General features: G+C 37.2%; 1 protein-coding gene across 3 annotated transcripts in view; it reads left to right on the forward strand.

The window, feature by feature from the left end:
* Positions 1–26,084, forward strand: part of DERA (deoxyribose-phosphate aldolase) — an 86,089-nt gene that overhangs the window by 27,161 nt on the left and 32,844 nt on the right. For 2 of the 3 annotated variants that reach the window (XM_081058784.1, XM_081058783.1), the window contains exons 2-6: positions 2,816–2,913; positions 4,069–4,216; positions 5,717–5,812; positions 7,888–8,022; positions 18,665–18,793. In XM_081058784.1, coding sequence (XP_080914910.1) covers positions 2,816–2,913; positions 4,069–4,216; positions 5,717–5,812; positions 7,888–8,022; positions 18,665–18,793 — 606 coding nt within the window. Of the gene's footprint in view, positions 1–1,790; positions 1,882–2,815; positions 2,914–4,068; positions 4,217–5,716; positions 5,813–7,887; positions 8,023–18,664; positions 18,794–26,084 lie in introns of all 3 variants that reach the window. The other variant, XM_081058785.1, reaches the window with a different exon arrangement.

The following is a 26,084-nucleotide window of genomic DNA, read 5'->3' on the forward strand; positions in this document are numbered from 1 at the left end:
TTAAACCGGTCCCTACAAGCGTGAGCCATGCCGGGTTCTTCGCCTTCCCCTTTCGGCTCTTTTCAGTCAGGGTGGGGGGCGGATAACCACCGAGATACAGTCGCAGGCTTTCTTGAGGCAGCCTCCGGAGATGAAGAAACACGCAGGGCATCCGGAAAAATAGAACGTAGGGCTACAAGCAGCACTGTGTGCGGCCCACGCGCCACGGGATTGAGAAGAGCACCGATCCCAGCGTGCACTTCACTGCCCTCACCGCGCGCTGATTCCCCCAAATATCTTTTTGAGATAGTGATTTTGTTTCCTTCGGATAAATATCCAGAAGTGGAATTGTTGGACCATTGGGTAGTTCTGTTTTTTTTACTTTTTGAGTAACCTCCATACTGTTTTCCATAGTAGCTGCACCAATTTATATTCCCAGCAACAGTCCACAGGGTTCTCTTTTCACATCCTTGCCAACACTTATTTCTCATCTTTTTGATACTCGCCATTCTGACAGGTATGATGTGATACCTCTTTGTGGTTTTGATTTGCATATCCCTGAAGATGAGTGATGCTGAGCACCTTTTCCTATACCTGTTGGCCATCTATATATGTTCTTTGGAAAAATGTCTATTCAGATTCTTGAACTGAGTCAGTTTGAGTAACAGTTCACTATACAGGCAAGATAAGGAAGGGCATTCTGAGCAGAAGGAATAAGCAGCATGCAAAGCCAGCCACAGAACATGACGTAATGTGTCATTGAACTCCCAGTACTTTGGAAAGGCTGTGCTACGGGGTTAAATTGGCAGAAAGGGAGAAGATGGGGCATGCGCAGGAGGTGGAAGCCAGATCATGAAGACTGGCATTGCCTGAGACCTGTGTTTGCGATCAGTGCTTCCAATGGTGGAGGTAGAAGGTGGGGAGTAGAGAAAAGCTGGGGAGGAGCTTCCAGGAAGTGTTATATAAAATAAAGGACAGCCCCGCGAAGTCTTGCCCCACTGTCACAAGCTTCCCTCTTGTGACCACTATCAACTGCTGCCTGGTGGTAAGCATTGTATTTCATCCGACTCCTTGCTTCACGCATTTTTACTATCTGCCTGAAACAGTCTTTATCTTGAACCTGATCACCATTATTAGTAATTAAAAAAAAAAGAAAAAGAGCCACCCCTACTTCTGGTTAGAGAGAGGTTCTTACAGGTCTCAAATAAAGTGGGATGAATCTGATGTGTCTATCTGGTATTATTCCGATGGGCTCTACTAAGAACAAAATCAGTCTCTGGGTGGGGAAGAGGGCAGATTTCATTTGCCTGACCTTAGATTCCCAGTTCTCTGTGAAGTTGGCTCAGCAAATAAGCAGGAAAACATGCAGTGTCTTTGAGGAGCAGATGGATTGAAATGTTAAAAATCTGTTTTGTTAAGTGGTTTCAGCTAACAAAAAAATTTAATTAGGAAAAAAAGAGTACCCAAACTCTGTTCCTTATTCAGTGATATTTAAATAAGAATATCATTATTAATCCCTCAAACTCTAACTTGGGATTTCTACACCATTAAACTTGATAAGAATCAAATAGAAATTAGAGAGAGAGAGAGAGAGAGAGAGAGAGAGAGAGAGAGAGAGAGAGAGAGAGAAAATTATAATGTCTTTTGTAGAAAGTGTTTTTTGTGGTGGTTTTATCTTTGTAATGGATGTAAGTACTTTATTATTATTTGTGTTGTTACATAGTACAGTATGCAATCAGCAGTTTTCCCCATCACATTATAAAGAATTGTGGAATTGTGACATATTTCCTAATTCATAACCTTTTCCACAGTAGTCTTTTAAGTCTTCCACAGTAGCTCTTCTAAGAAGATTCTTCAAGAACGTGAGATTGCCAGAAGGTTATAGAAATGAAGTTATGGAAGGTAAATGGGTACATGCTCAATTTACTGTGAGGTCACCTGTATTATAGAGTGTCGGGGGATGAAGTTGGAATACATGTGCACCAGACACTATGTTTGGTGTTAGATACTCAACGATAAGTAAGATCATATCTCAATATAGGAAGTACAGGAGACAATTTTACCATAATCCCTCGATGAACTAAATCCAAGTTCTGTAGTAGAGGCATATCTAAATGTTGGCTCTATTTGGGGAGCTGGTATAGTATTTTCACAAAGGAAAACATTTAGGTTGTGTCTTAAAGTAGAAATCACAGTCAACTGGAAGCGCGTGGAGGATGGGATGGAGATAGGAGAGAACATTTCAAAAGCGAAGCAACAGAGATGTCCCCTGAAATTTTGAACAGTTTGTTTTTAATTTCCTTTTTGTAACCTTTGTTATGTCAGTGTTGTAATTTCTAATACATTCTGAAAAATTCTTGTTTGAGGAAAGAATGGGCTGTATCATATCAGCATCTAGTAGATATTAGTCTTGTCAGTAAGGGGGTGGTGATCAAGTATTCCTTTAAGCCCCAACATTAATTCACTTAAGTATGTATTAATCATTTTCTCTCCTGGACTGGGCACTCACACATAAGTCTTTGCTGTCAGAAGTAAGGCGCGTAGCACTGGAAACTCCATGAACATTTCACCCCATTGTTAGACATATGTATGGAATGAATCAGTACAGGTTCTTCTGGTTCCAAATGTACTTAATTTTACATGAAGCAGGCCTTTTCATGACTGGGCCTCCTTCAACAAGGTTATTTATTTGTAGTCGTGCGAAAAAGAAACATAAGTTTTAAAAGAGCTTTGATGCCAAATGATAAATATATCCTGTCAACGACTGTGTAAAAAATACATGAATATAGTTAATAAAACTTGTAAGTTTTAAAAAGTATTCTTCATTCCCCTTTAGACCTCAGCTGGATCTCCAAAATACAGGTGAATCAGCCGGCAGTTCTGAGGCGTGCAGAACAAATCCAGGCGCGCAGAACCGTGAAAAAGGAGTGGCAAGTAAGGGTTCTTCTCGAGCATTCTGTTCCTGTAGTTTACAATGCCTGGGCTCTTTCCCTCAAGGCCACAATATTGAATTTCACTCAAGATGCATCTAAACTTAAAAGATTGCAGCTGTCCATGACTTATTTTAATAATTCATATACAATGATGATGGGTTGGAGAAAGATAACACATTTATCCAAACAAGTTAAAAACCTTATCACTCTTGAGTGGCAAAGCCGCAAATGAATTTGAGGCATCTTTATTCATGAGTGAATTAAATGGCATATTTTCTCAACACATTTATTCGGTTTCTTAGACAGACCTTCTTTGGTTGTCTTCTATTTTAATTTTCAAGCCATAACATCTAAACCTGGTGTGCCCACTGTTGAAGCCCTTAGGTATAATAATTGACCTCCTTTGACCATCGTGTTTCCCTTGGTATTAATTTTCATAAATCATTTTTCAAAATTCAGAAAATGATGTTTTGTAGAGTACTTGTGGTAACCATGTTCTTCCATATTCTACCAACCAAAGACATGCTATACATCGCAGGACTAAAAGGAATTCAGAGTTCATTTTACAAGTGAGGCAGAATATTGTGATTGAATCCTTTTGGGTGACATCTCAAAAGGTGAACAAATTTTGTTCACCCTTGGAAATATTCTGATTGAAAAGAAAAGGATATTCATCAGAATGAGTTGTAAACTATGAATATTGTTTAAAAAATAGAATTGGATTAAGTTGAAACAAACAGAAAGTTAGAGACTCTTTTTGTAATGTCTCATCTGAGATCCCAGGGCTGGAGGTAAAAGGTAAGATAGAAACACTCTTGACCCCATGTTCTCCCATACCAGGATGGCTATGAGGGGCTCCTTGTGAATAAGATGGAGAAGACAAATGTGGGGAGACTCGATCTAGTAGGAATTTCAATTTGCAATGTCTCTGAGAGAAAAAATGTAATTTAAGGCTACTCTCTTCCCTTTTATATTCTATATTATATTCATCTTGTTGGTCACTCGAGCAATGTTTATGTCATATATCAGAATGATAATGCCTTAGAACAGTATAGATGTCCGATTTTAACACACATGTTTGTCTGATGATCCTCTACTAACTAACTGGGTTGGACATTAATTTTTTTAACCTTGTTTTTACTTTTCTTCAAACCAGGCTGCTTGGCTCCTGAAAGCTGTTACCTTTATAGATCTTACTACACTTTCAGGAGATGACACATCCTCTAATATTCAAAGGCTCTGTTACAAAGCCAAGTATCCAATCCGAGAAGATCTCTTAAAAGCTTTAAATATGCATGATAAAGGTAATGTTGCATATAATTTGTCTGGTGTGTACCTTTTTACAATACTCATTACTAAATCTGAGAGGACTGAAGGCAATATTCAGCTGCTAAAATGATAGCAGCAATAAAACCCATGATAGAATTTTGTACATAGACAAATAATTGAAAAACAGCAGGGAGAGAACCTGAGTTTCATTTTTAGGTCAGTTATTTCCATCATGGATTAAAGTTGCTGGTTGAGAGTTTCTTGATTTTTCTTGCCAGTTCTTCAGTTTTGGAGATTTTCTGTCTAGTGTCTCTAAAATACTGATTCTGATTCCCCAGCCATATGTGAAAACGCCAGTCTTATTACTTAATAATCGTATCTCATACATAAAGTATTTTCTGTGAATAAATGAAATACTTTTGAGAATAAAATGCAGATGGGAAACACTGCATGCTTACATATTAGGTTAGATTTTTTGAAAAAAGTTATATTCACTCTCTTAGTGTACATGAAAGAAAGGACTTTCTGAAGTTGCCATAAGTTTAGAACCATAACGTTTTAGAAATGGAGGAGACCGTTGAGAGTCGATCCCCTCATTTCTAAGTGAGGAAACTGAGACTTGGAAGGTGAAATGGTATTTCCAAGACAATGTGCCCTGTTACTTGCTGGGCTGGTTTTAGGAGCCAGGTCTTTCCATGAAGGCGTGCTTCCTATTCGTGAGTGCCCGTCTGTAAGGAGTGCAGCTGGAGGTGTTGCACTGGCCCAATGAAAGTATTTCATCCCAAATAATTTGTAGATAACTTACAGACCTAAAAAAATCTGCAGATTTAAAGAAATATTTATGACATTTCTTTTGAGTTGACAATATAAATACCACCTATTTATAGACTTAAAGGTAACAACGTTGGGGGAAAGGGGCTAAAAAAATTAACTTTGTGTGACTCTTACGCGATTATGTTTTTATTTTATAGCTGCTCTTTGATTTTTTAATTTTTATTTTTAAGACCTTATTCCTGAAAATGGGTTTCCAGATTCACATTTTATTATTTCTTGTAAAAGAAGGGCTAGGATTAGTTAAATGTCATTTTGCTGTACCACCCTGTAAGGTTCACTTACTTTTTTCTTCATCCACTGTCTGGTTAAATGCTGTAAAAATCTGGATTTTGTTATTTCCATGAAATAAAATATTTTCATTGAAGCAGGCCCACCAAGTTTACTATTTAGGAATTTTTACAAAAGTGGTATGATGTTAACCTCAAAGAACGATGTATCACAATTGTTTTATTCCAGGTCTGTCACGATGAGGAAATGATCCATATCTTCAAGTACTAGAAGGGAATGGAAAATAAAAACCTTTTTATTTGTTGCAGTGTTGTAGGAGAATTGTTTTTTTCTCTCATTGTGATTTCTGCCAATGTGCTATAAATAATAGTTATTGTATATTTATTGTCAAAGCGAGCACAATAATAATTAAACGCTTATGGCGCACATTGAACTTCACATACAGAAGGCTGCTCTGATTCCTTTCTTCACAGACATCACTACCGCTGCCGTCTGTGTCTATCCTGCCCGCGTATGTGATGCAGTGAAAGCACTAAAGGCTGCAGGCTGTACAATCCCAGTGGCATCAGGTACAAGTTGGGGTGGCTTCTGTTGCTGTTCCTCAACATGTTTCCAGTTCTTCCACTCAAGACACTTTGGAGGGTTATATATAGTTTTATGCTATTATTTTAATTAGTTTAATATATTTAATTGGTGTATTTATTCATTCTTAGAGTATTTATGAATTGCTTTCTGAGTAGCAAACATTACTGTGTTTCCCTGAAAATAAGACCGGGTCTTACATTAATTTTTGCTCCAGAAGATGTGTTAGGGCTTATGTTCAAGGGATGTCATCCTGAAAAATCATGCTAGGGCTTATTTTCCGGTTAGGTCTTATTATCAGGGAAACACGGTATATTAATTCCCAAGAACACAGAACTGTATCCCTGTCCTTAAGGAAACTTAGTATAGGAGGAATAGTCAAGTTGAAATCACCATGCAGGAGATGTAGTATATTATTTTATATATATATATATGTGTGTGTGTGTGTGTGTGTGTAAGATAAAGATATGCAGAATACAGCTGTAACTCTGAGCAAGGAGTGATTTACTCTGCAGTGGTTGATGACACTTGGGGAGTACGGGAATGCTTCACAGAGGAGATAATAACTGCATTGGCTCTTAAAGGGTAAGGAGTTTACAGTGTTGAAAAGGTGGGGAATGGCATTTTATACAGAGGAACAAGCATGTGTGAAAGCACAGAAGCATGTTCAGAGAACTGAAAGTGTTTGCAATGGTTTGATCCTAAGGCGGGACAAAGTGAAGCTGGTGATCGTATCAGGAGACCACGCCAGGCAGGCTGTGGCATTTGGGCTGTGTTCTGGTGATGGGGAAGGTACTGAAGAGTTTTATGCAGAGGCAGGCCACCATCGGCTTCATGACATACTGAGTTAAGGGATGGTAGTGGAGTTTGGGAGACGTACTGCAGTCTGTGCAGGAGATGATGAGAGCCATCCCAAAACTTGGAAGATAAAGAAGAAAGGGTATGTTCAACAATTATTAAGATAGACACATTAGGACTTGGCATAAGGGAAAGAAAGGTCTCTTTAAAAGCTTTTTTATGTAAATATGTGTGTGTGTGTGTGTGTGTGTGTGTCTCTCTCTTCCCAGATGGATGGATGGATGGACATATAATTAGATTCTACTGTTAAAAGGTGTTGGAGGAACATCTTGGTGCTTTAAAGAAGTAGTCTATAAAAATCATTAATTTCTTTTATTGGAACTACATCAAAAGAAACATGGTGTACAGTATTTATATACAACCCATTTGTGAATATTCCCAAAGTACTCATATTTGGCATCTACACCTTTATCGACCTTAATTTTTCATCAACTTCAGTCAATTAAGCTTTTCCTTTATACAACAGGGAAACATACTCTTCTCTAAGGTAGCAGACCCAAGGAATTTAATAACATTGAGGAAACACAAAAGGTTATCTTTAGACACTAGAATGGAATTAATGGTGCGTATGTTAAAAAAATGTTAATCCTTTTTCCAAAGTGTAATTGAGTTTTCATTTTCCTTTTGTTTATACCTGGCCTTCCTCTTCCCCGCTCTGCCCCTGCCACCATTTTGTGGACTAATTAGGTGCTTTTCCTCCTGCATTCTTTTCCCTTTGTACCCATCTTCTTGGCAGGTTGTTTCAAGAAAGGCAGTGGGAGGAACCTACACTAAATTTGATTATAATAGCTAAATATGTGAATGGTAAATCAAGGACACAGTGATGGTCAACTGATCAAGAGTAGGATAAAGAAATATCACTGTCCATTAAGACAGGACTATCTATAGTTACTGTTTTATGAGCATCAGTGTGATGATAACATATTTTTTAATTGCTATTTACTCAGAGCACCCTCATGAGGATCTCTGAAGCAATTTAATTTCAGGTCTTCTAGAGGATATAATACTAATATTTGTCCTAACACCAGTACTATGTAAGATAGCATTCTGTTTCTTCACACTTAACTTGTCAGGATATTCATGTAGTTCTTAAGTGTCATACATACTTTGGTTTCCAAATGCTGATATTTTTGTCTGAAATTCTTTGTTGAGATACTGATGAATTGAAATTCCTTCTTTGACTTTTTCCTTCTCTTTCTACTAGTGGCTACTGGCTTTCCAGCTGCACAGACTCATTTAAAAACACGATTAGAAGAGATCAGATTGGCTGTGGAAGACGGAGCTGTGGAAATCGATGTGGTAATTAATAGGACCTTGGTGCTGACAGGCCAATGGGAAGGTAGGTGCACGTTCTGATCTAAAAGGGAGACACATCTTCCCTGGTGGATCTGATGGTGGGGATCTGGTAAGAGGCAGCATAATCTAGAAGTTACTGAACCCAGATTCCAAGTCACTGGATCAGAGAGTGAATCCAGGTGAAAACATATCTCACTGTATGAGCTTTTTAGATCCTTTTGAGTGGGTTGGTGAATAGTTATTTTCACGCAGTAGATCATTAATTCTTATTCTAGTCTGTATTGTTTCATTACTGAATACATAAATCACTCCAGGTAATTCTTTTATTAAAAGCTTATTTTATTGTGATGGAGGAAATTTCCCTTTTTTATGTTAATCTTTGTAGATTTTTAGGATGTGGAGTTATTAATAAGTCTAAATCTGTTCTTCCTGCTATCACTCTCACACAAAGCTCCTATGAATATTATTTCATGTTCACCTTTGAGATTCTTGATTTACTATCATTGATTACAATAAGATGTTGCCCATTCCAGTAACAAGCTATTGTTTTTATAATTAGATAGCAAAGAAATAGATTTTACCTCTGTCTTAAATATATTTTGTATACTAGAGACCATTGTACTAAAATAAACACAATTCTCTGGTTTCAAACAAGTCATTATAACAAATATTTTAACTAACTATTTTTAACCATATCCTAATATAAAGCTAAAAAAATATACTGTCTCTTTAGATATGTGAATACTAAATAAAAGACATATTTAATTTTAATTATGGAGATACACCTCCTCACTGTTAAAAATAAAAATTCCAACTAGTAACAAAGGATACTAGTTACTAATCTCATAGCTTAGAAATAACCCCTGAACAGACAATAATTTAGTGGTTACCAGAGGGTAAGGGGGTGGGGGGTGGGTGATGAGGGTAAAGGGGATCAAATATATGGTGATGGAAGGAGAACTGACTCTGGGTGGTGAACACACAATGGGATTTATAGACGATGTAATACAGAATTGTACACCTGAAATCTATGTAAATTTACTAACAATTGTCACCCCAATAAATTTAATTAAAAAAAAAAAGAAGAAATAACCCCTGAAAGCCCTGCAATGTACAACTTTCCAGACTTTTTTTTTATCTTCATCTATATACACATGCAACTCCCACCCTTTTTAAGAGTTTAAATTAAAAGTAGGATTGTAATTATTGTATTTTTTCTTAACCTACTTATTGGACTTGCCAATATCTCATGGATATCTTTCTGTGACTTTATCTATTGATCCATCTATCTTATCATCTGTAAATCCCAATTCCATTGTTTATCCATTAAGAATTGCTTTTGGTTGTGCAGTAGCAAAGATTCAGTAAGTGGTTTAAACACTCAAGGATTAAAGTCTGAAGGTCGGTATTCCAGAGGCCGCCTCACAAAGTTCTTAGAGACCTACGCTGCCTTTATCTTCCAGTTCCAAAGCGTGTGGCTTCTACTCTCATGTTCAAGGGTACTTCCTCGTCTCTGACAGTGAAGCGCCTGCCTTTCCACTCAACCCCTAGACAACAGGAAAGAAGGGCTTGTCCTATCTCCAAATCTCACATAACACTTTTGCTTATACCTTATTGGCCTGAACTATGTTACGTGGCCATGAGTGGCTGCGAATGAAGCTGGAAAATGTAGTTTTTTTCTCTTGAATATTAGCTACATTCCTGTACATTCTTAATAAGTTAGATGGTGTACATTTTTGTGCCCAGATGGAAAGGAGTGAGAGAAGTACTGGCAAGGAAGGACAGTGCGCCATAATGAGCTAAACAGGATGTGATAGTAAAAAGCTTACTAGCAAAGGATCAGGCAAAGCAACAATAGCAAAAATGTTGAAATTAAAGAGATAAAGGAAGTCAAAAGGTACAACAGCCTGGACCAGTAGCTGTGGGGCAAGTCCATTCTGAGATTTCAGCAGACCTGAGACCATCACTGTGTTCCAGGATAATGCAATTAGGGACTTAACAGTTCTGAAAGATCTAGAAAAAAATGCAAGGCCACTCTCGTTGCCTTACACACTCATCTATACTCATCAACATTTTTAGTCCTTCCCAGGTTTAAATTCTCGACAGTTCACAAATCTCTTTCTGTGCTATTGATTTTTGTTTCTTTTTGTATGGTCCATGTGTGTTTTATCCAATTTCAATTATTCTGAAAAGGCCTATTTTAAATGGATGTTCCTTGTCCCTATATATTAATTCTGCTTGTCTGCTTTTAGTCACAGGTTTCAGTTATGAGTGAAGGCTAGAATAAGAGAAAAAAATGAGTGAGCATTAAAACAAATTTGGAAATAAACTCTTAGGTGATTCAGTTAGATAAAAAAACTAGATGCTCATTATGTCTTGGAATTGTAGATGTAGAAGTATAGTTTATATTATAACTTGTGCTTTTGTCTCTGGGATACTGCTAATTGGAAAATAAAATACAATAGGAGTTGGATTTTGATGTAATTGGCAATCACTTAATGAACTAGGAATGGTTGTTTTTAAGAACTGGTAATTTCCCAATAACAGGCATTCATGCAAAATGTAATAACACGTCTTTGTCCTAGGCCATACTTTTCCATTAACCCTTTTTTATGGTGTTAATAACCTCTTGACCCAAGACAAATTGAAAAGGAACGTTTAATACTAGAAATTTAATTCTAAATAGAAATCTGCAATGACTTAGGACTTTTTTCACTGCAGTATTTTGTCTTAGTTTCGGTTTTCAATTTGATTACGTATTGTATTTTTCAGTGTCATGTTTTAATATTAGCTGTTTACTAAAATATGAGCCTAAAATTGATTTCTTGGAATTTGCTGATGGAAGTGTCTGTCGGGCTATTCCACGTTCAAATCTAGGTCCCTCTCCTCTGTGTACTGAGGTATATAACACATTGATTAAAGCACAAAAGAAAAAATCCTATTTTTAAAATCTGGCGTTGAGTAGATTCTAACCATTTCTTATGGTTATAGGGATCCACAGTTTAGGGTATGAACTCAAAGAGGAGACTAGAGGGGGCTCATATTCCTCTTCTTGGCTTCCATGGTGATGATTAAAAATTTTCTACTTTCCTCAGACTTCTAACCCTTCCACCCACCTTGAAGCTCCCTCACTCTTAGCAGATGACCTACCAGCTACTTCTCAGAGAAAATGGAAACCGTTAGACATGAACTCTCTCAAGGGCCTTGCCTCAGCTCTGCTTCCTTCCTTCGACCTTCCTCCTCCCTCCAACCCTCTGTTGTGCCATGGCTCGCATCTCCTCCCACATTTGCAGAGGCCTTACTTCATTTATGGGCCGTTTTTTTCTCCTGTATTTTCAGCCTCTCTCCGCTAGCTCATTCCCATTGCATCTAAACACACTTAAGCTTTTCTGATTCGTTAAAAAAACCCACATGCCAATCCGTATCCCCCCTTGTCCCCAGCTAAGTTTCCCTTCCTATTCTCTCCTTCATGGTGAAAATTCTTGAGTGGTATTTACTTTTTTCTCTTGAATCTGTTCTAACCAAGATACTAATGACCTCTCATTTCACTCCACCCAGAGGCTACACTTCAGTTGTTTAACTTTACTGTTCAGTAGTGTTTGACACAGTGGGTCATTTCTCCCTCTGGAAACACTCTCTTGTCTTTGGTGACACTACATTCTTCAGGTTTTCCCTCCATGATTGTGATTACTCCCACATCTTGTTTGCAAGTTTCTCCGCCTCCTCTGCCATCCCTGAAGCGTTGGAGATTCTCAGGTTCTGTCCTCGCAAGCCGCCAAACTTCCCCTCAAACTCTGCACACTCGCCCTGGGAAAGCTCATCTCTATGCTTGTTTCAGCTACATTTCCTATGTTGAAGACTACCAAACCTCCTCAACCCATGACCCCAGAAATTTACCTACTATAGTGCCAATGACAAGAAACTGCTATCAGAATCAGCTTCATTCAAGAATGTTCCAGTTCCTTGAGCTCAGAACCTAGAGGTGACTTTACTAGTATTTGGAAACCCATTTCACACTGGAGCACCAGCAGATATGACTCCAAAGGTGGCTTCCTCTGTGATATTGTTTCAGACAGTACGTTTGATGTCACCACTGGAAATATTGTTGGTCTTCTATATCCAGAGCCTGGTGTGCCTTTTACCCCCTTTCAGTTCTTCAGCCCTGAGTTGCTTTCTTAAACTTGGCTTGTAGAGTATATGTTTCACAGCTCTCAAGAGTTTTAGGGAGAGAGAACGAAATATTTGTGCCAAAGTCACAATGTCTATTATGGTATCTTATGTAAATGGATCCTGAAAATCTTGAATCGGGGCAACAATTTATTTTTCTTATTTGTTTATTTTTACACAAGAAGAATGGTAGAAAAAAAACCCTTTAAAATAAATTGGTATTTTGCTTTGTTTTGTAGAGCTGTTAATCATATCCTATGAAAAAAGCAATCTCTAAATCTATAAATACTTTTTGGGGAGGAATCACATAACCCACAATTTCTGCTTTCTTAGTTTGGGGCATTGTTTATAACAAAAAAATTCCAAAGATACTTATGGCAGCTATGTGCTTTTATGGTTTTTGTTTTTATGCTCTGATTCTTCAACACTTCAAATACTATTGACAAAAATGTGTGTGTTTGATTTCTTGCAGGTTATTTTAGCACCTGGTGTTTTAGCTCATCTCTGTTTTAGCCGTACAAGATTAATTAGTTACCTTGGTGGATGAAAACTGTTCTTGAACATTTTGTGACTTTTTTAGTTTAAAAGGTTGCTGTACAATTTTATATTAAGTGTTTTACTGTACATATAATTATCTTAAGAGCTATTTTCAGGCCATTCTTATGCAGTGTTGAACATCTTTCCAGTACTCAAAAAATAATTGCTTAGATATGTTCGTTAACAATTATTTTTAAAGGGCCTTTGAATAGCATGTAATATAAAAGGAAATCTACTTTATGACTTTTAGATAGGAAATATCATCTTTAAACACTTGGATTCTTGCTTAAATCATAATTTCTACACATGGAAGCTTTACTAACATAGATTTCTATGTCTATAGCAGTGCTTTTCCAGAAAACTTAACAGATTGCCAGCAGCCTCAAGATTAAGAATATGTTTCCCTTTAATGTGGAAACGGGGGATAAACAAGTTAATTTTAAAAGAGAGAAAAGTAAAATGCTATAATGCAAGTTTCTGCTGACATGGGGAGGCAGAAGGTAGAGCCAGTTTCAACCTGTTTTGGATGCTGCTTAAAACAGCTGCAGTATGACCCCCTTTGCTCCTTGGATCTAAATTCTCATGTACACAGGCCATTCCCAGTGTGGCTGAGTTCTCTGATTCCTGTCAGTGAACACTCCACCAGCACAGCCTCACTTGTTTTTCAGCTGGGAATGACGAGCAGAAGGTCAGGTTATGACCTCCATTTCTCCTCATCAATGTGGCAGTAGTAGGAGGGATAAGGGGGGGACAGACAGGAGACAACCCCTCCGCTGGTTGAGACACTGTATTGATTAAGCATCTACAATGTAATATATCCTGGGTTTCTAGTACACCCACTTTCACTACTCCTGAAAACCTCATTATGAGTCAAAACATTTATTACCAGGTTTCTAATGTGACATCACTGTGCCAGCCGCTTCTCTGGTGTATGTGTTTTGTTAAATTTTGCATTATTCTGACTAATTTGCAGTCGGGTGTTTGAATTCCATTTTCGTTTGTCAGTCATCTTTTATAATAGCCTTCCAAATTATTATTTTTCTGGTACGTGCAAGAATTGTTTTTTCTTTTCTTTTTTTTTAATGGGGGATTTTCAGTTTCTGTAATATTTGAAATTTTAGCAGTGAATATGTATTATATGTGAGTATGTGAGCAGAAAAATTAATAAGTGCTCTAGGGAATAAGGTCACGGTGTATGCAAAGATTTAACTATAAGGATGTTTACTAAATTATTACTTATAAAAGCAAACAGTCTGAAACCTTAAATATCCAATAATAGAAAAATCATTGAATAAATTATTTATGACCATGCAATGGAAGATTGCACAGGGCTGTTGTTTCTAGGTCTTCTCAGTGGACAGATCTAGGAAATACATGAATGTTCACATATACACAATGCACCCATATAAACAGATATACATCTATTTGTCTATCCATCTATTGGAACCCATGAGTTCACACTGATACCTTCCATTACAAGCCAACACCACGTGGTTTATTTTTGCCCCATCCCTTTCTATATTTGTGCTCCTCTTTCTTGTCAGTGAGAAATCTTGTTCCCATTATCCTCAGTATATTTATTTATTTGATCAATTTCCTTATATATAACAACCTCGACCACGTGGGCTTTTTCCTTGGCCCAGTACCATGTACTCAGGCTGCTTACGTTCACCAAGTCCTCCAGAATTCCCAGCTAGTGCTGGTAAGATTGTCCCTCTATGTGTAGAAAACACTTTGAGAATTTTTGAAGGAAAATGTTTTGAAAACTGAGGGGATTTTTCATTCTTTTGGGTAATTATTCCACATGAGGAGTATTTTGGAAAGTGGATCTCTTGAGCTTATTGCTTCACTTGTTATTTCCCCCACATGTTTAGCAATTATATAAATCTACATCCTGATGCTGTTCTTTCCTGCTAATGTAGGGGAAAATATACCCATTAGTTTTTCCATTGTTTTACTTATTTATATTGAAAAGAGAGTGACAGTAGAGTATGTTAAAGGACATTATGATTTGAAATGGATTGGCTCACATTTCAGCCATCAAGATTTTTGATTCTCATCACCTATCTCGTTTCTATGGTGTCTATCATTGTAATGCCAACATGCTAAAACTACCTGGATCCTTCTAAAAATGCTTCTCGTAGCTTTCATGGCTTGTGTTGGAATGAGGTGGCCTATTTTTCTTATATGTAAGGCCTGTATATTCTGATTATGTTTTCATAAGTATTAGAACACTGCTTGCTTTGTGTTTTTTTCCTAAAGTTATTTTTGCATTTCTGGAAATATATGAGAAAAATATGGAAAACTAGTATTGAATGATTAACGACTTATTATATGCCTGGTGCTGTCCTAGCCATGTGTATTATGTTATTTAATCTTCACAATACTATGTGTGCAAACTGCGACTCCCTAAGTAATTAGGCTTGGAAAAATTGAGTAATTCCTACAAGTTTACAAATCTAGTAAGTACCAAAAGGGTCTTATTATCCCAGGAGTCTGTGCTATCCAAGGGAACATGGCTCTGAGTTAAAAAAAAATAATAATAATAATTGTTTGTAATATAGTGAACTTATTTCGCCCAGAATGCTCTTCGAGTGCTCCAAAAAAGTTGTATCTTCTATTCTTTAAAAAACAGAGATCTGGTGTCCTCGCTTTTATTAGTCCCTTTGTACTCTGACCCTAATAAGCACTCAGCAGTAACAGCAACAGCTCCGCCACCACTCTGAGTAGTAGGAAAACAAGTACTTGATATTCCTTAAGTGTTAACTATGTGCCAGGTACTGTCCTTAGCACTTTATATGTATTAACCTATGTAATGCTAGAAATAACTCCAGGAGACGTGCATACCTCTGTTATCCCCATTTTATAGATGTGGAAACTGAGACAAAGGCTAAGTAACTTGCCCAAATCAAACAATAAATTGATTTCATAGCCAGGATATGAACTCAGGCAGTCGGAACACCCACACTATTGTCTGTTGTACCGTTCTTACTCAGTAAATATTTGTTAGGCTAGAATTATGAGTTGAAAACTAATGAAACCAATTCTGCTTAAGTTAAGCTGAAAAAGGATGTATTAGGAGGACATACAGTAGTACCTCATTGCATCAGTAATAAGCCAGGAGAACCAGGCTTAGAAAGCAAGCAGGACCATGAAAGACCAGGGAGCAGAGGATACAGCCAAATTGAGCCACAGGAAGAATTTGGTTACAGGGCCACTGCTGGTGCTGCTGCCCCTGGCCAGCAAGGGTATTACTACTGCTAGCTGGTGGCCACTGGGCCACTTGACTCTTGGATCTGCTGCCATTGCTGATGCTGCAATGCTAATACAAATCTCTAACTGTTCTTGCATCTTGAATCACTCAGTAGGATTCAAGGCCCAGGTAGGCCCAGGAAGAAGCATTCGCTTGATGGAGCCCAAGCCACATTTTTAAAGGCCAGATTTGGTATTCTTTTTTATGTAATTGTTCTGGTGTACTCTGGGAAGAATAGTAATAGAAAGAAATGACAACTTTCTCAATATTGAACTTCAAAGATTAAGATATTTGCGCAGAAAAACTTGACCCCATTATGTGTTGAAATAGGTCAGTGAAATGATTTGAGGAGTTGGCAGTTAAAAGAATGAGAAGGCACTGGTTGCCTGTTTGTTAAATCCAGTTAAGCTCTAAGTGATCATTTTTGGTTTATTCTGTTTGGATCATAGATTAAAGAGCATAACTTCCAGGTGGCTGATAATTAAGTTATAAAATACATCTGGGTTTCTGGTTGATTTTTAATTGTAGGTGAAGAAATGCACTGGATATCCAAAGGTAATGCTCTTTAGAAAAGGGATGGTAATTTTGTTCATAAATATGATCAGGATCAGTGTTTTAAGAATTTTGTTATATGGGCCAAAGTTCACTTTATCGAATGCTGTAATAAAATATTTTTGTAACTTATCTGATGGCCCACTGATTGTAAGCATTAATCCATATAAAAAAATTTCAGTGCAGTACAAGGAATTGGATTAGCCCATGAAACAAGATTTGACTTTTATTACACAACAGTTAATGGACACTCATTTTACTAGAATTCTGAGCTTCATAACGATTATACTTTTTGAGTGCCTTACAATAAGCCAGGCAATGTACAAAGTTTATATATATATATAATCCTCATAATAACCCTATAATGTAAATATTATTATTGACACTTCTAGGAGGGTAAAGCTAAGAGAAATAACTTGCCCAAAGTCACACAGGAAGTGGTGGAGTTGGGTATGAGATCCACATTTGTCTGATTTTCAAGCTTGCTTTTGATGGCAACACTGTGCTGTGGAGAAAAAGTCATTAATTAAATCACAGGTTAACTCTGGATTAGCATTCTTGAATTTTTAGATCAAGAGATTTCCTTGTTACTGGTTCTTAGAGAACAACTTTCTCTGTTTCGATTTAGTAACTCAAGAAATGTCATTCCATCCAGGATTCATTCCCTAAGTTAAAAGAATGTAAGTTATGCCTGTCACATAATCTGTCTTTTACCGTTTATACTTTCTCATACCTGTTGTCATATTGGATGTAGAGGTGAGATGATTTTCTCAGGTAGGATGGGCAAGGTAAGTTCGGGAGTGTGGCATCTCAGATCATCTCTAATACTCAAAACTACTGATTATTAGGGGTTTGTAAAAATACTAAACCCTTTCTTGAAAGACCTGTGGTTACCATCTCTTGGCGGCAACAAACACTGACCTTTATACCAAGCATCTCGTGATAGAATATTTGACTTGATTTGTATTCAGTTTTCACTTTCAAGTTTCAAGTTAAGTTCAGATTTTCTAGGACTGGGAAGACAAGTTTTGTTCCTCTTGTTATAACATTCATGGAATGGACTGTGTTTACTGTCTTTTAAGTCTTTTATATATACTTTAGGAAACCTATGAATTAATGAACTCTCATCTTAGTATTAAAAAACACTTACATTAACCCTAACCTTTATTATGAGTGTTTCTTTCCTGCTCGGTTTAGTATGTGTGCTTGTAAAATTACTTCCTATGAAACATGCCTACAGAAGAAAGAAAAAGCTCTGATCTTACTCCTGATAATGTAGCAATAGGTTAAGTGCAAGAGATGAATATGGCCAACCTGATGCAAGGTGAGAGCCCAAATCCACTATCATGAAAAAAGACTGCAAAGTAGTTTTCAAAAATTTAATACTCCTTGTACTGATTTTTGTTTACTAAAATTCTGTTACTTTGAATATGAAATGTTTTCCCCCTCGATTTTACTTTGTTGTATACAGTTTTTTAAATATGTATATTTAATCAAGCTGCTTTCAGGGTACTATCGGGAGCCCCAGAAAGCCAGATGTGGTTCTGGGGTCAGGGGTTAATAGATTCAAGGCTGCATCTGTGAATCCCTCTACAGCTGGCTTTGTGCACATACATCCAACACTACCTCAACACTTCTGAGTCATGTATACAGACACATACCCTGGCAGACAGTGGGGCAAAGTGTTCTGTCATTATTGTCCTTAGCAGAGCTCTCAGGAAAGGGCTGCTTTATATTCCAACAAGAGAACTTATTATGTGTGAATGGAAGAATTATTATAAGGACCTGAGGATTTTTTTTTTCTTTAGTTTGGAAAACGGTACACCCCTGTATGTATGGTATTTTTCTTTTTCTTGTAAGTAATAGTCACCTGGAAGAGGTAAAAATTATTTGTACTTTGCAAGACATTATAATGATATTTTAAAAGCTTCTTGGCTCTAGACCTCTGGTCAGGGCTTAGAAACTGTTTCCTGGTAGCAAACGAAGCATTCCTTGTAACAGAATGTGAAGTGCAACGGAATGCTCTAGGCAATATTAAATTGGGGTGATTTTTTAGAAAGTTGACAAATGTTTTATATTTCCTAAATCTGAAATGGGTCCTACCATCTCTAAACTGCTGCCAAGGTGTATTATCACTTGCCTGCTTTGTAACTGCCTCAATTATTTCCTTCCCCAGCCCTGTATGATGAGATTCGTCAGTTTCGCAAGGCCTGTGGGAAGGCTCATCTCAAAACCATCTTAGCAACAGGAGAACTTGGATCTCTTACTAATGTCTACAAAGCCAGTATGATAGCAATGATGGCAGGTAAGCCTATCCAAATGATAATATATATTGATGTTGTTAGGAGAAACAAGTAAGTAAAAACATTAGGCTATTGGCTAACAATGCCAATCACTTGGAATTTTTTTTGTGGGATGGGTCAGATATTTTTTGCCAAAGTGTACAATGTGAAGTGTTCAAACACTTGGCTTCCTTCCACATTTTTTGATGGCATTTCATTGCTGCACTATCCTTGTAAGGCAGTAGATGGCTCTCTTGTTAGTGAATTGCCTTCTGTGTTATTCTTTGATTATTCATTCATCAACATATGTTAGACAGGAATTTCTTTAACTCTGACTTATTCCGCTCTGTGAATTTAATGTTTGATTTTTCTCAGAGATGGTATACCATGCAGTGTCTAAGACAACCTGTCCTTTTGTCTGTGTTAATTCTTTCTTTTTAAATTTAGTACCGTATCTTGGTTTGGGGACTTTCAAATGTAGGTTGACTTAGTATTTATCTCAATGAACAGAATATCTCTGTCCATTCATACTTGAAACCCAGGAGTCGTGCTTGATTCTGTCTTTTTCTCACCTTCACATAAATCAGTGAACAAGTTTTGAGAGTTCAACCGCTTGACTCTATCTAACACATCTGTTCTCCATACTGAGTGCTGCTGTTAGGCCACTGTCGTTTCCCACATGGGTCACTTCAACAGACTCCTTCCTGATTAGCTTCCATGTCTCTACTTTTGTCCCCTTCCAATCTGCTCTCCACACCGTTGCCAGGATGATTACTTAAAAATCCTGATTTGATTGTGGGGCTGCTTGCTTAAAATCCTTCAGTGGCTTTCCTATACCTTCAAGACAAACTGTAAATTCCTTCAGCCTGATTTTTAAAATGGTCCTTCCCAAGACCCTGCCCGTGCCTCTGCCATCTCCTCATTCTCCCTTCACACACAGGCATACACATATACACACACACACGCTCTAGCTCTGTAGAATCACTTGCGGTTCTCCACGGGTGGCCCTGTCCAACCCTTTTGAGTCTTTGTGCTGTGCATCTTGCCCTACAATGCCTTTTGCCCAAATAACTCCTAAACATCTTTGGATTCAGCACAGCTGTTGCTCTTCTCAAGGATATTTTCCCAATACTGATTCCTCCCCCACCACTTGGTTCCTTATCTCCTCTATGTGCCTCCATAGCGTTCTGTTAAAACCTCTGTTAGATAAGTTATCACAGCAGTGATTGACTATTGAACTTCTAGGTGCCCTACTAGTGTCTCCATATTTGGGTGAAGGTCTGTGACTTCTCATGTCTTAAATCAACATAGTCACCCTGTAGGTTTTCATACTCATGTACATTGTGAATATTTGTCAGACAGTGTCATTCCCTGGAACTCTAGCCTTCAAGGCAATAGCCTTCAAGGCAATAATGATGGTATTGCTCAGTCACTGCTGCTGTATCCTGAAGATCTCTGCTCTGGTTGTCTCACTTAGAGCAAAATCTATGAAAACTTAATAAGGATAAGAAGGAATAGAATACGTTAAACAGTGGGTCATCAGTCATGTTGGCATTTCAATGATCTACATTAACAGAAGACTGTAACTCTTAGGAACCTGGGTAAATCCCCTTGGATTCTTAAGTAGACAAGGAGCCTCCCATTTCATGCTCTTTGCCAGGACGAGGGATCGTTAGCCCAGAATGCTGTCATCCAGGTCACAATGAAAGTTATTCATTCTGGGACATCAGCCAACCCTATCCTAATCACTGCACCTACTGCTCATAATAGGAACATGGTATTAGGTCAAAATGCTTGGATGCTTCTGTTCCACCCTCTGCGCCACCCATCCACAGACAAACATGTGACTAGAAACACACTCTCCTCGTCTCTTCCTGTCTAGTGTATCCCTGTCCATGTTGTTATCTCCTTCATTTCTTCATTTAATCAGTGTCTACTGAGCACTTGTATTTATAGTGTGCTTTACCAGACACTTTAAAATATATTTCATCTTCACATCAGCCCTATATTTGATGAAATTTAAGATTAAGTGACTTATCTAAAGTCACAAAACTAAGAGATCGCATTGTTTGAACCCAGGTCTTCTGGCTCTAGTTCTATTTCTTTTTCATTTGCAACACAGCTGTTTCCTAAGGCACTGTGGTAGATCTTACCATGAATTAAAGACAATCTTTGTGAGGTATCATGTGTGAAAGCATCTAATACACTTCCTGACCCATAGTTTATGCTTCCTATTTTGTTAAGAATATATAATAGAGGGCGCAGCTGGACGGCTCAGTTGGTTAGAGCACGAACTCTCAACAACAGGGTTGCTGGTTCGATTCCCACATGGGCCAGTGAGCTGTGCCCTCCACAACTAGATTGAAGACAACGAGCTGCCTCTAAGCTTCTGGAGGAGCTGCTGGATGTCTCAGTTGGTTAGAGCAGGAGCTCGAGCTCTCAACAACAAGGTTGCCAGTTCAATTCCTGCATGGGATGGTGGGCTGCACCCCCTGCGACTAAAGATTGAAAGCATTAAATATTTATTTATTTATTTTCTTAAAAATCAACTTCATTGAGGTAAATTTACATTTAATGAAGTTCAGGTGTTAAGTGTATAATGTGTTAAGTTTTGAGAATTTGTAAATTCTATAATCCTAGAAATATCACTTATGTCCCTTTGCAGTGAATTTCACTCATAGCACCTTCTGGCCCAGGTGTGACCACTGATATGATTTTATCACCATAGATTTTAGAGTACCATATAATTAATTGTATGTAAGATTCTTTTCTTGCCTCTCCCCATCCAACAACATAATAGTTGTGAGCTCTATCCATGTTGTTCTGTGTATGAGTTTACTTAGAAGTGTTCCATTGCACAAATATACTGAGTTGATAAATTTATTGGAATAAAGTTTTTTCTAATATTCTTTTATTAGTCTAATGTCTATAGGGACTGTAGTTATATCTCCTTATTAATTCCAGATATTGGTCATTGTTGTTGTTGTTTTGTTTTGTTTTGTTTTTTGGTAGAAAAAGAGCCTTGTTAGGTTCTGCCAATTATGTTAGTCTTTTCAAAGAGTCAATTTTTGCTTCGTTTTTTTCATTATTTAGGTAAAAATATTTTCTAATTTCCTTTGGACTTCTCTTATTATTTAAAATGCTATTAGAGTGTTATTTAGAATGAAACGTTTAATTTCCAAATATTTTATGCTTTTCTGGATATGTTATCATTGTTGACTAATAATTTAAAATTCTATTAAGCTCAGAGAATAGTATAAGAATCTTTTGTCTTTTGTAAATAATGAGACTTATTTTATAGCTCATTTTGTGATATATTTAGGTATATGCTTCAAGTGCCTTTGAAAAGAATCTTGTGTATTTGCATATATTAATGGTAGTGTTCTGTAAATGTCAATTAGGTCAAGTTGGGTGGTAGCATTTTTCAGATCTGGTTTTGTTTTGTTTTGGTCTTCTTGTTCTATTTGTTATTGTGAGGGGTGTTATTTCCTCCATCTGTTACAGCCTTTCCCCTCCCCTTAGCTCATTTTAAGATTTAAATAAAATTTTTATATTCTGTCAAATCTCTCCATGGTCTTCTAAAGGCAGAGTTAATTAATTATTCATACTGTTGTGGTCCTAGGATAGTTGTAAATACCAGTAGCATTTGTCGCATACTAGTATCAGCGTTAGTTGTTCTACTTGTTAGAATTTTTGCAAAACTATGAACCTCCCTGAGGTAAAGGACTAAATCTTACTTATCTGTGTTCCCTGTGATTACTATGATGCCTGGCATCTAGGAAAGCTTTAGATAATAGTTTGGAATACATGAATGAATGAATGAATGAATGAATGAATGAATGATAAAGCTAGTGATAAGGAAAAGTGAAAGCAAGTAGTGAAATTTGAAAATCTAGATTCATCTTTCCAGATGTGCCACAACATTGCAGAGTTTGGACATGTTATGTTGAGAGCAAACTTTTATTTTATTTGGACAGAAAGATAATTTTTACCTTTGACAAGGAGATTATATGTCCATGGCACTTTTTAGGTGATCCAAGCGGTGGTATAACATATTAAAGGTATGTTTGGATTCTAAAGTAGTTATGAAGGCAAGAAAGGATGAAGGAAAACTTTTTGCCTTGGCTTTTTGGTCAAAGAAAATGGATCTTCCATTTACATAAGTGGAAAAGTGAGAGAAGTACAACTAAAGGAGGAGGTGCCGTTGGAGTAAACAATTTGAAAGGAATATAATCAGGGAAGAGAAAGGAGAGCCATAGTTTGTTTTAATCAAACTATGCGAGAACAAGGTGATAGGAAGTAAGATAGAAAGGGAAACATGCTTACAGGAAAGAGAAGTCTAAAAGAAAGTCCATCTACTGCTAAGGGATTTCAGCCCAGCAAACACACACATTAAGAATAATGCCAGAATGTAGAAAAGTGGCTTTATCTTTTAGTAACGGTGAGTTGTTCGCACACATGCCATGGTTAACAAGCTCTGCTCTGAAGTTATTCTAGACCTTATCTTTGGAAATAATGCAGACATGATAAATAAGGTTGGAGTAGAAAAACAGTAAAGATGCAATCATAATGTCATCAGGTTTGAATTGCTGATGAAGATCTGTGGGAAGAGTACTAACAAAAAGATGGGGCTTGAGAAAAGCAGACCTTGAAGGAATGCAAAATGAGTTTTGAACTTGGCTGCGATTTTGTAATGTATAGGAAATAAAAAAAAAATTTTAAAAGTAGCAACCAGGCAAAGGCATATTCAAAATTCAATCCAGTAAGATCAAAATAATACCGAAACAATGCAATGGAGCAGAGAAATAAAATATAAGGGAAGCCATTTAAAAAATAAATTAAATAAAATAAAGGAGAAAAATAGGGGGAAAACTTGTTATAACTGAAGGAAACAAAACCCTAAAAACATGCCATGATTAATAGCAAATTAATATCTGTATTTAAAAAAAAATACACTTAAAAATTTAAATGTGAATCAAATAGTACCAAAAATGAACAATATAGATTTCTTTTTCTAAAATGATAACAAGTTCACACTGAGTCCTTCGTCTTAGGCTTCAAATCTTTGTATACTCAAGAAATATCGATCCAGATGGCACATCTAGGCCCCTGCAGTGTTCCAGCTTTATATATATGTGTGTATATATATATATATATATATATATATATATATATATATATATGTGTGTATATATATGATTTCACTTTCATAGGAAAAGCATTTTAATTTATGAAAAGGTATGCTGCAATTGAAAGTTCATCACTGGGGAAAGCATAAGAATATAGCTGTATATTAGGTTAAGAGTTAAAGGATTTACAGTGTAAATTTATTTGCGGTTCCTTAAACTAGCCCTGCAAATTATAGCACTTATAGGGTGAAAACTAATTACCTTGACATCTTATTCAGGGAGTAAATTTAAATTCAGACCCCCAAGCAAGAATTTCAGAAAGTTTACTGCCCCTCACCCAAGCGCTCCCCATCTTTTGTTGAGGGCAAAATAAAGAGCTCTGCAAAAGAGAGTAGTTACCATGTTTTCTGGCCTGGCAGTGCAGGAACTACTGATGGTACGTTTTGGTACCTGCATATCATTTTAAAGAAAAGGTTAAGTCTGTACATCTAAACGTAAAGCATTTTCTTTGCCTCCTCATGCCTGAGCTTCTGGGGAAGAAAAGGAAAAGAAAGGCTTGTAAGCTTAGTTTTTAATGTGGTGTATACTAGTCTGTGCAAAACTTTACTGTGTGAAATTTTTTAAAATGTAACTTACTTTATTCCAAAATCACATAACTGTCTGCTCCAAACCTAGCTTGCATAAGAGAAATTCAAGGGCATATGCGCTAACACACAGTAAGAGCCTAGGAAATGCTTATTGATGGGTTCTGGTAAACGGGCATCAATAAATATATTTGTAAGTAATATGTATAAAATTCAATTTTTTAATCTGTACTTTCCCATTAAAACAAACCTTAAGCAATTTTTTTCTCTCGATGAAATTCTGGTACGTGATATAGAGGTCAGACCTGTAGATATTTGCTCTTGTCTCTGAGATTCTGTTATTCATTTGTCTTTAATTCCTTTAACACATTAACTTTTGTTATTTATTCTTTAATGTCTGTGTCAGGTAAATGCTGATCTATCAGCAAACTCTTAAATGTTGGGGAAGTAGAATCCTTGAATGGTTAAAGTTCTTATACATATACTTCATATTTATTGAATAATGAAATGAATAAAAGTTAATAAATCATGTGAAGTTAGTAGTTTGCATATTCTTTATTCAGTTGTCCTAAGAGGGAAATAGGGGAGGTACGTTGTCATCTTTTAGTAGATGAGAACCTTGAAGCTCAGAAGTTAAGTAACTAGACCAAGGTCACACACTGAGGATATGGCAGAATTCTGAAGGACTCTTGACTCCATGCTTTAGTTATTGCACAATTCTTTTCTCCATCCGGCAATGGATCTGTATGTAACATATTAAATATGCAAGCTGTATTTAACCTTTGGAGGCACAGATGTATTTCTAGAATCACTGAAGGAGATTTATATGTTGAGCTACTTTTCTATTGAGGATAAGAAAAGTCGGATAATAGGGAGACACAGTGTTTGGAGAAACACTATAGAAGGTGGGGAAACTATAGGAGGACGTGAAATAAACATGAAAGAGAAACATAAAAGCGAGCCCTGGGGCCTGCCCGTCATAGACCCGCAGTAAACCCTTGTTGAAATGAAGAGGAAGGATGCCAAGAGCAGCCTCGCCTCAGGCAGCTTCCACTGTTGTTTTTTCTTTTTTCTGTGTGTGTGTGTGTGTGTGTGTGTGTGTGTGTGTGTGTGTGTGTTTGTTTCCCTGCTCTGCTGATGGTCCCACGATGATGCACTTGGAACATTATCAGTGTTATTACTTAATAACTGCCACTGGAGTTCTCAAGTTCTTGTTTATATTCTGATTCCCCTCCCTGGGGTACTGAGAGAGCAGCTAGGGAGTGACAGTGGCTGTGGACCTTGCTTTCTCTTGTCTCTCTGATGGATGAGGAGGAGAGATGTTAAAGCTGAAGGCAGTCTGAGAATGAAGAAACAGAGGGGTGAGATAAGGGTATGGGAGAGTGGCCGTGGTATTGGAGCCTGTGCAGAAGGATTTCCCAGTGTAGAACGGGGGAAAACTGAAATCTTCCCGTGAAGAGTCATGGAAAGTAGATATCTTATTTAGGAAGAGAGCAATTATTGGTGGTGTGATTTTATGTTCAAATACTTGTGTACACACATACACACACAGGCGCACACACACACTCACACACACACACACAGGATGGAAAAGGATGATT

This window comes from Rhinolophus hipposideros (assembly GCF_964194185.1).
Source record: "Rhinolophus hipposideros genome assembly, chromosome: 9".
In the NCBI taxonomy this organism is placed as follows: Eukaryota; Metazoa; Chordata; class Mammalia; order Chiroptera; family Rhinolophidae; genus Rhinolophus; species Rhinolophus hipposideros.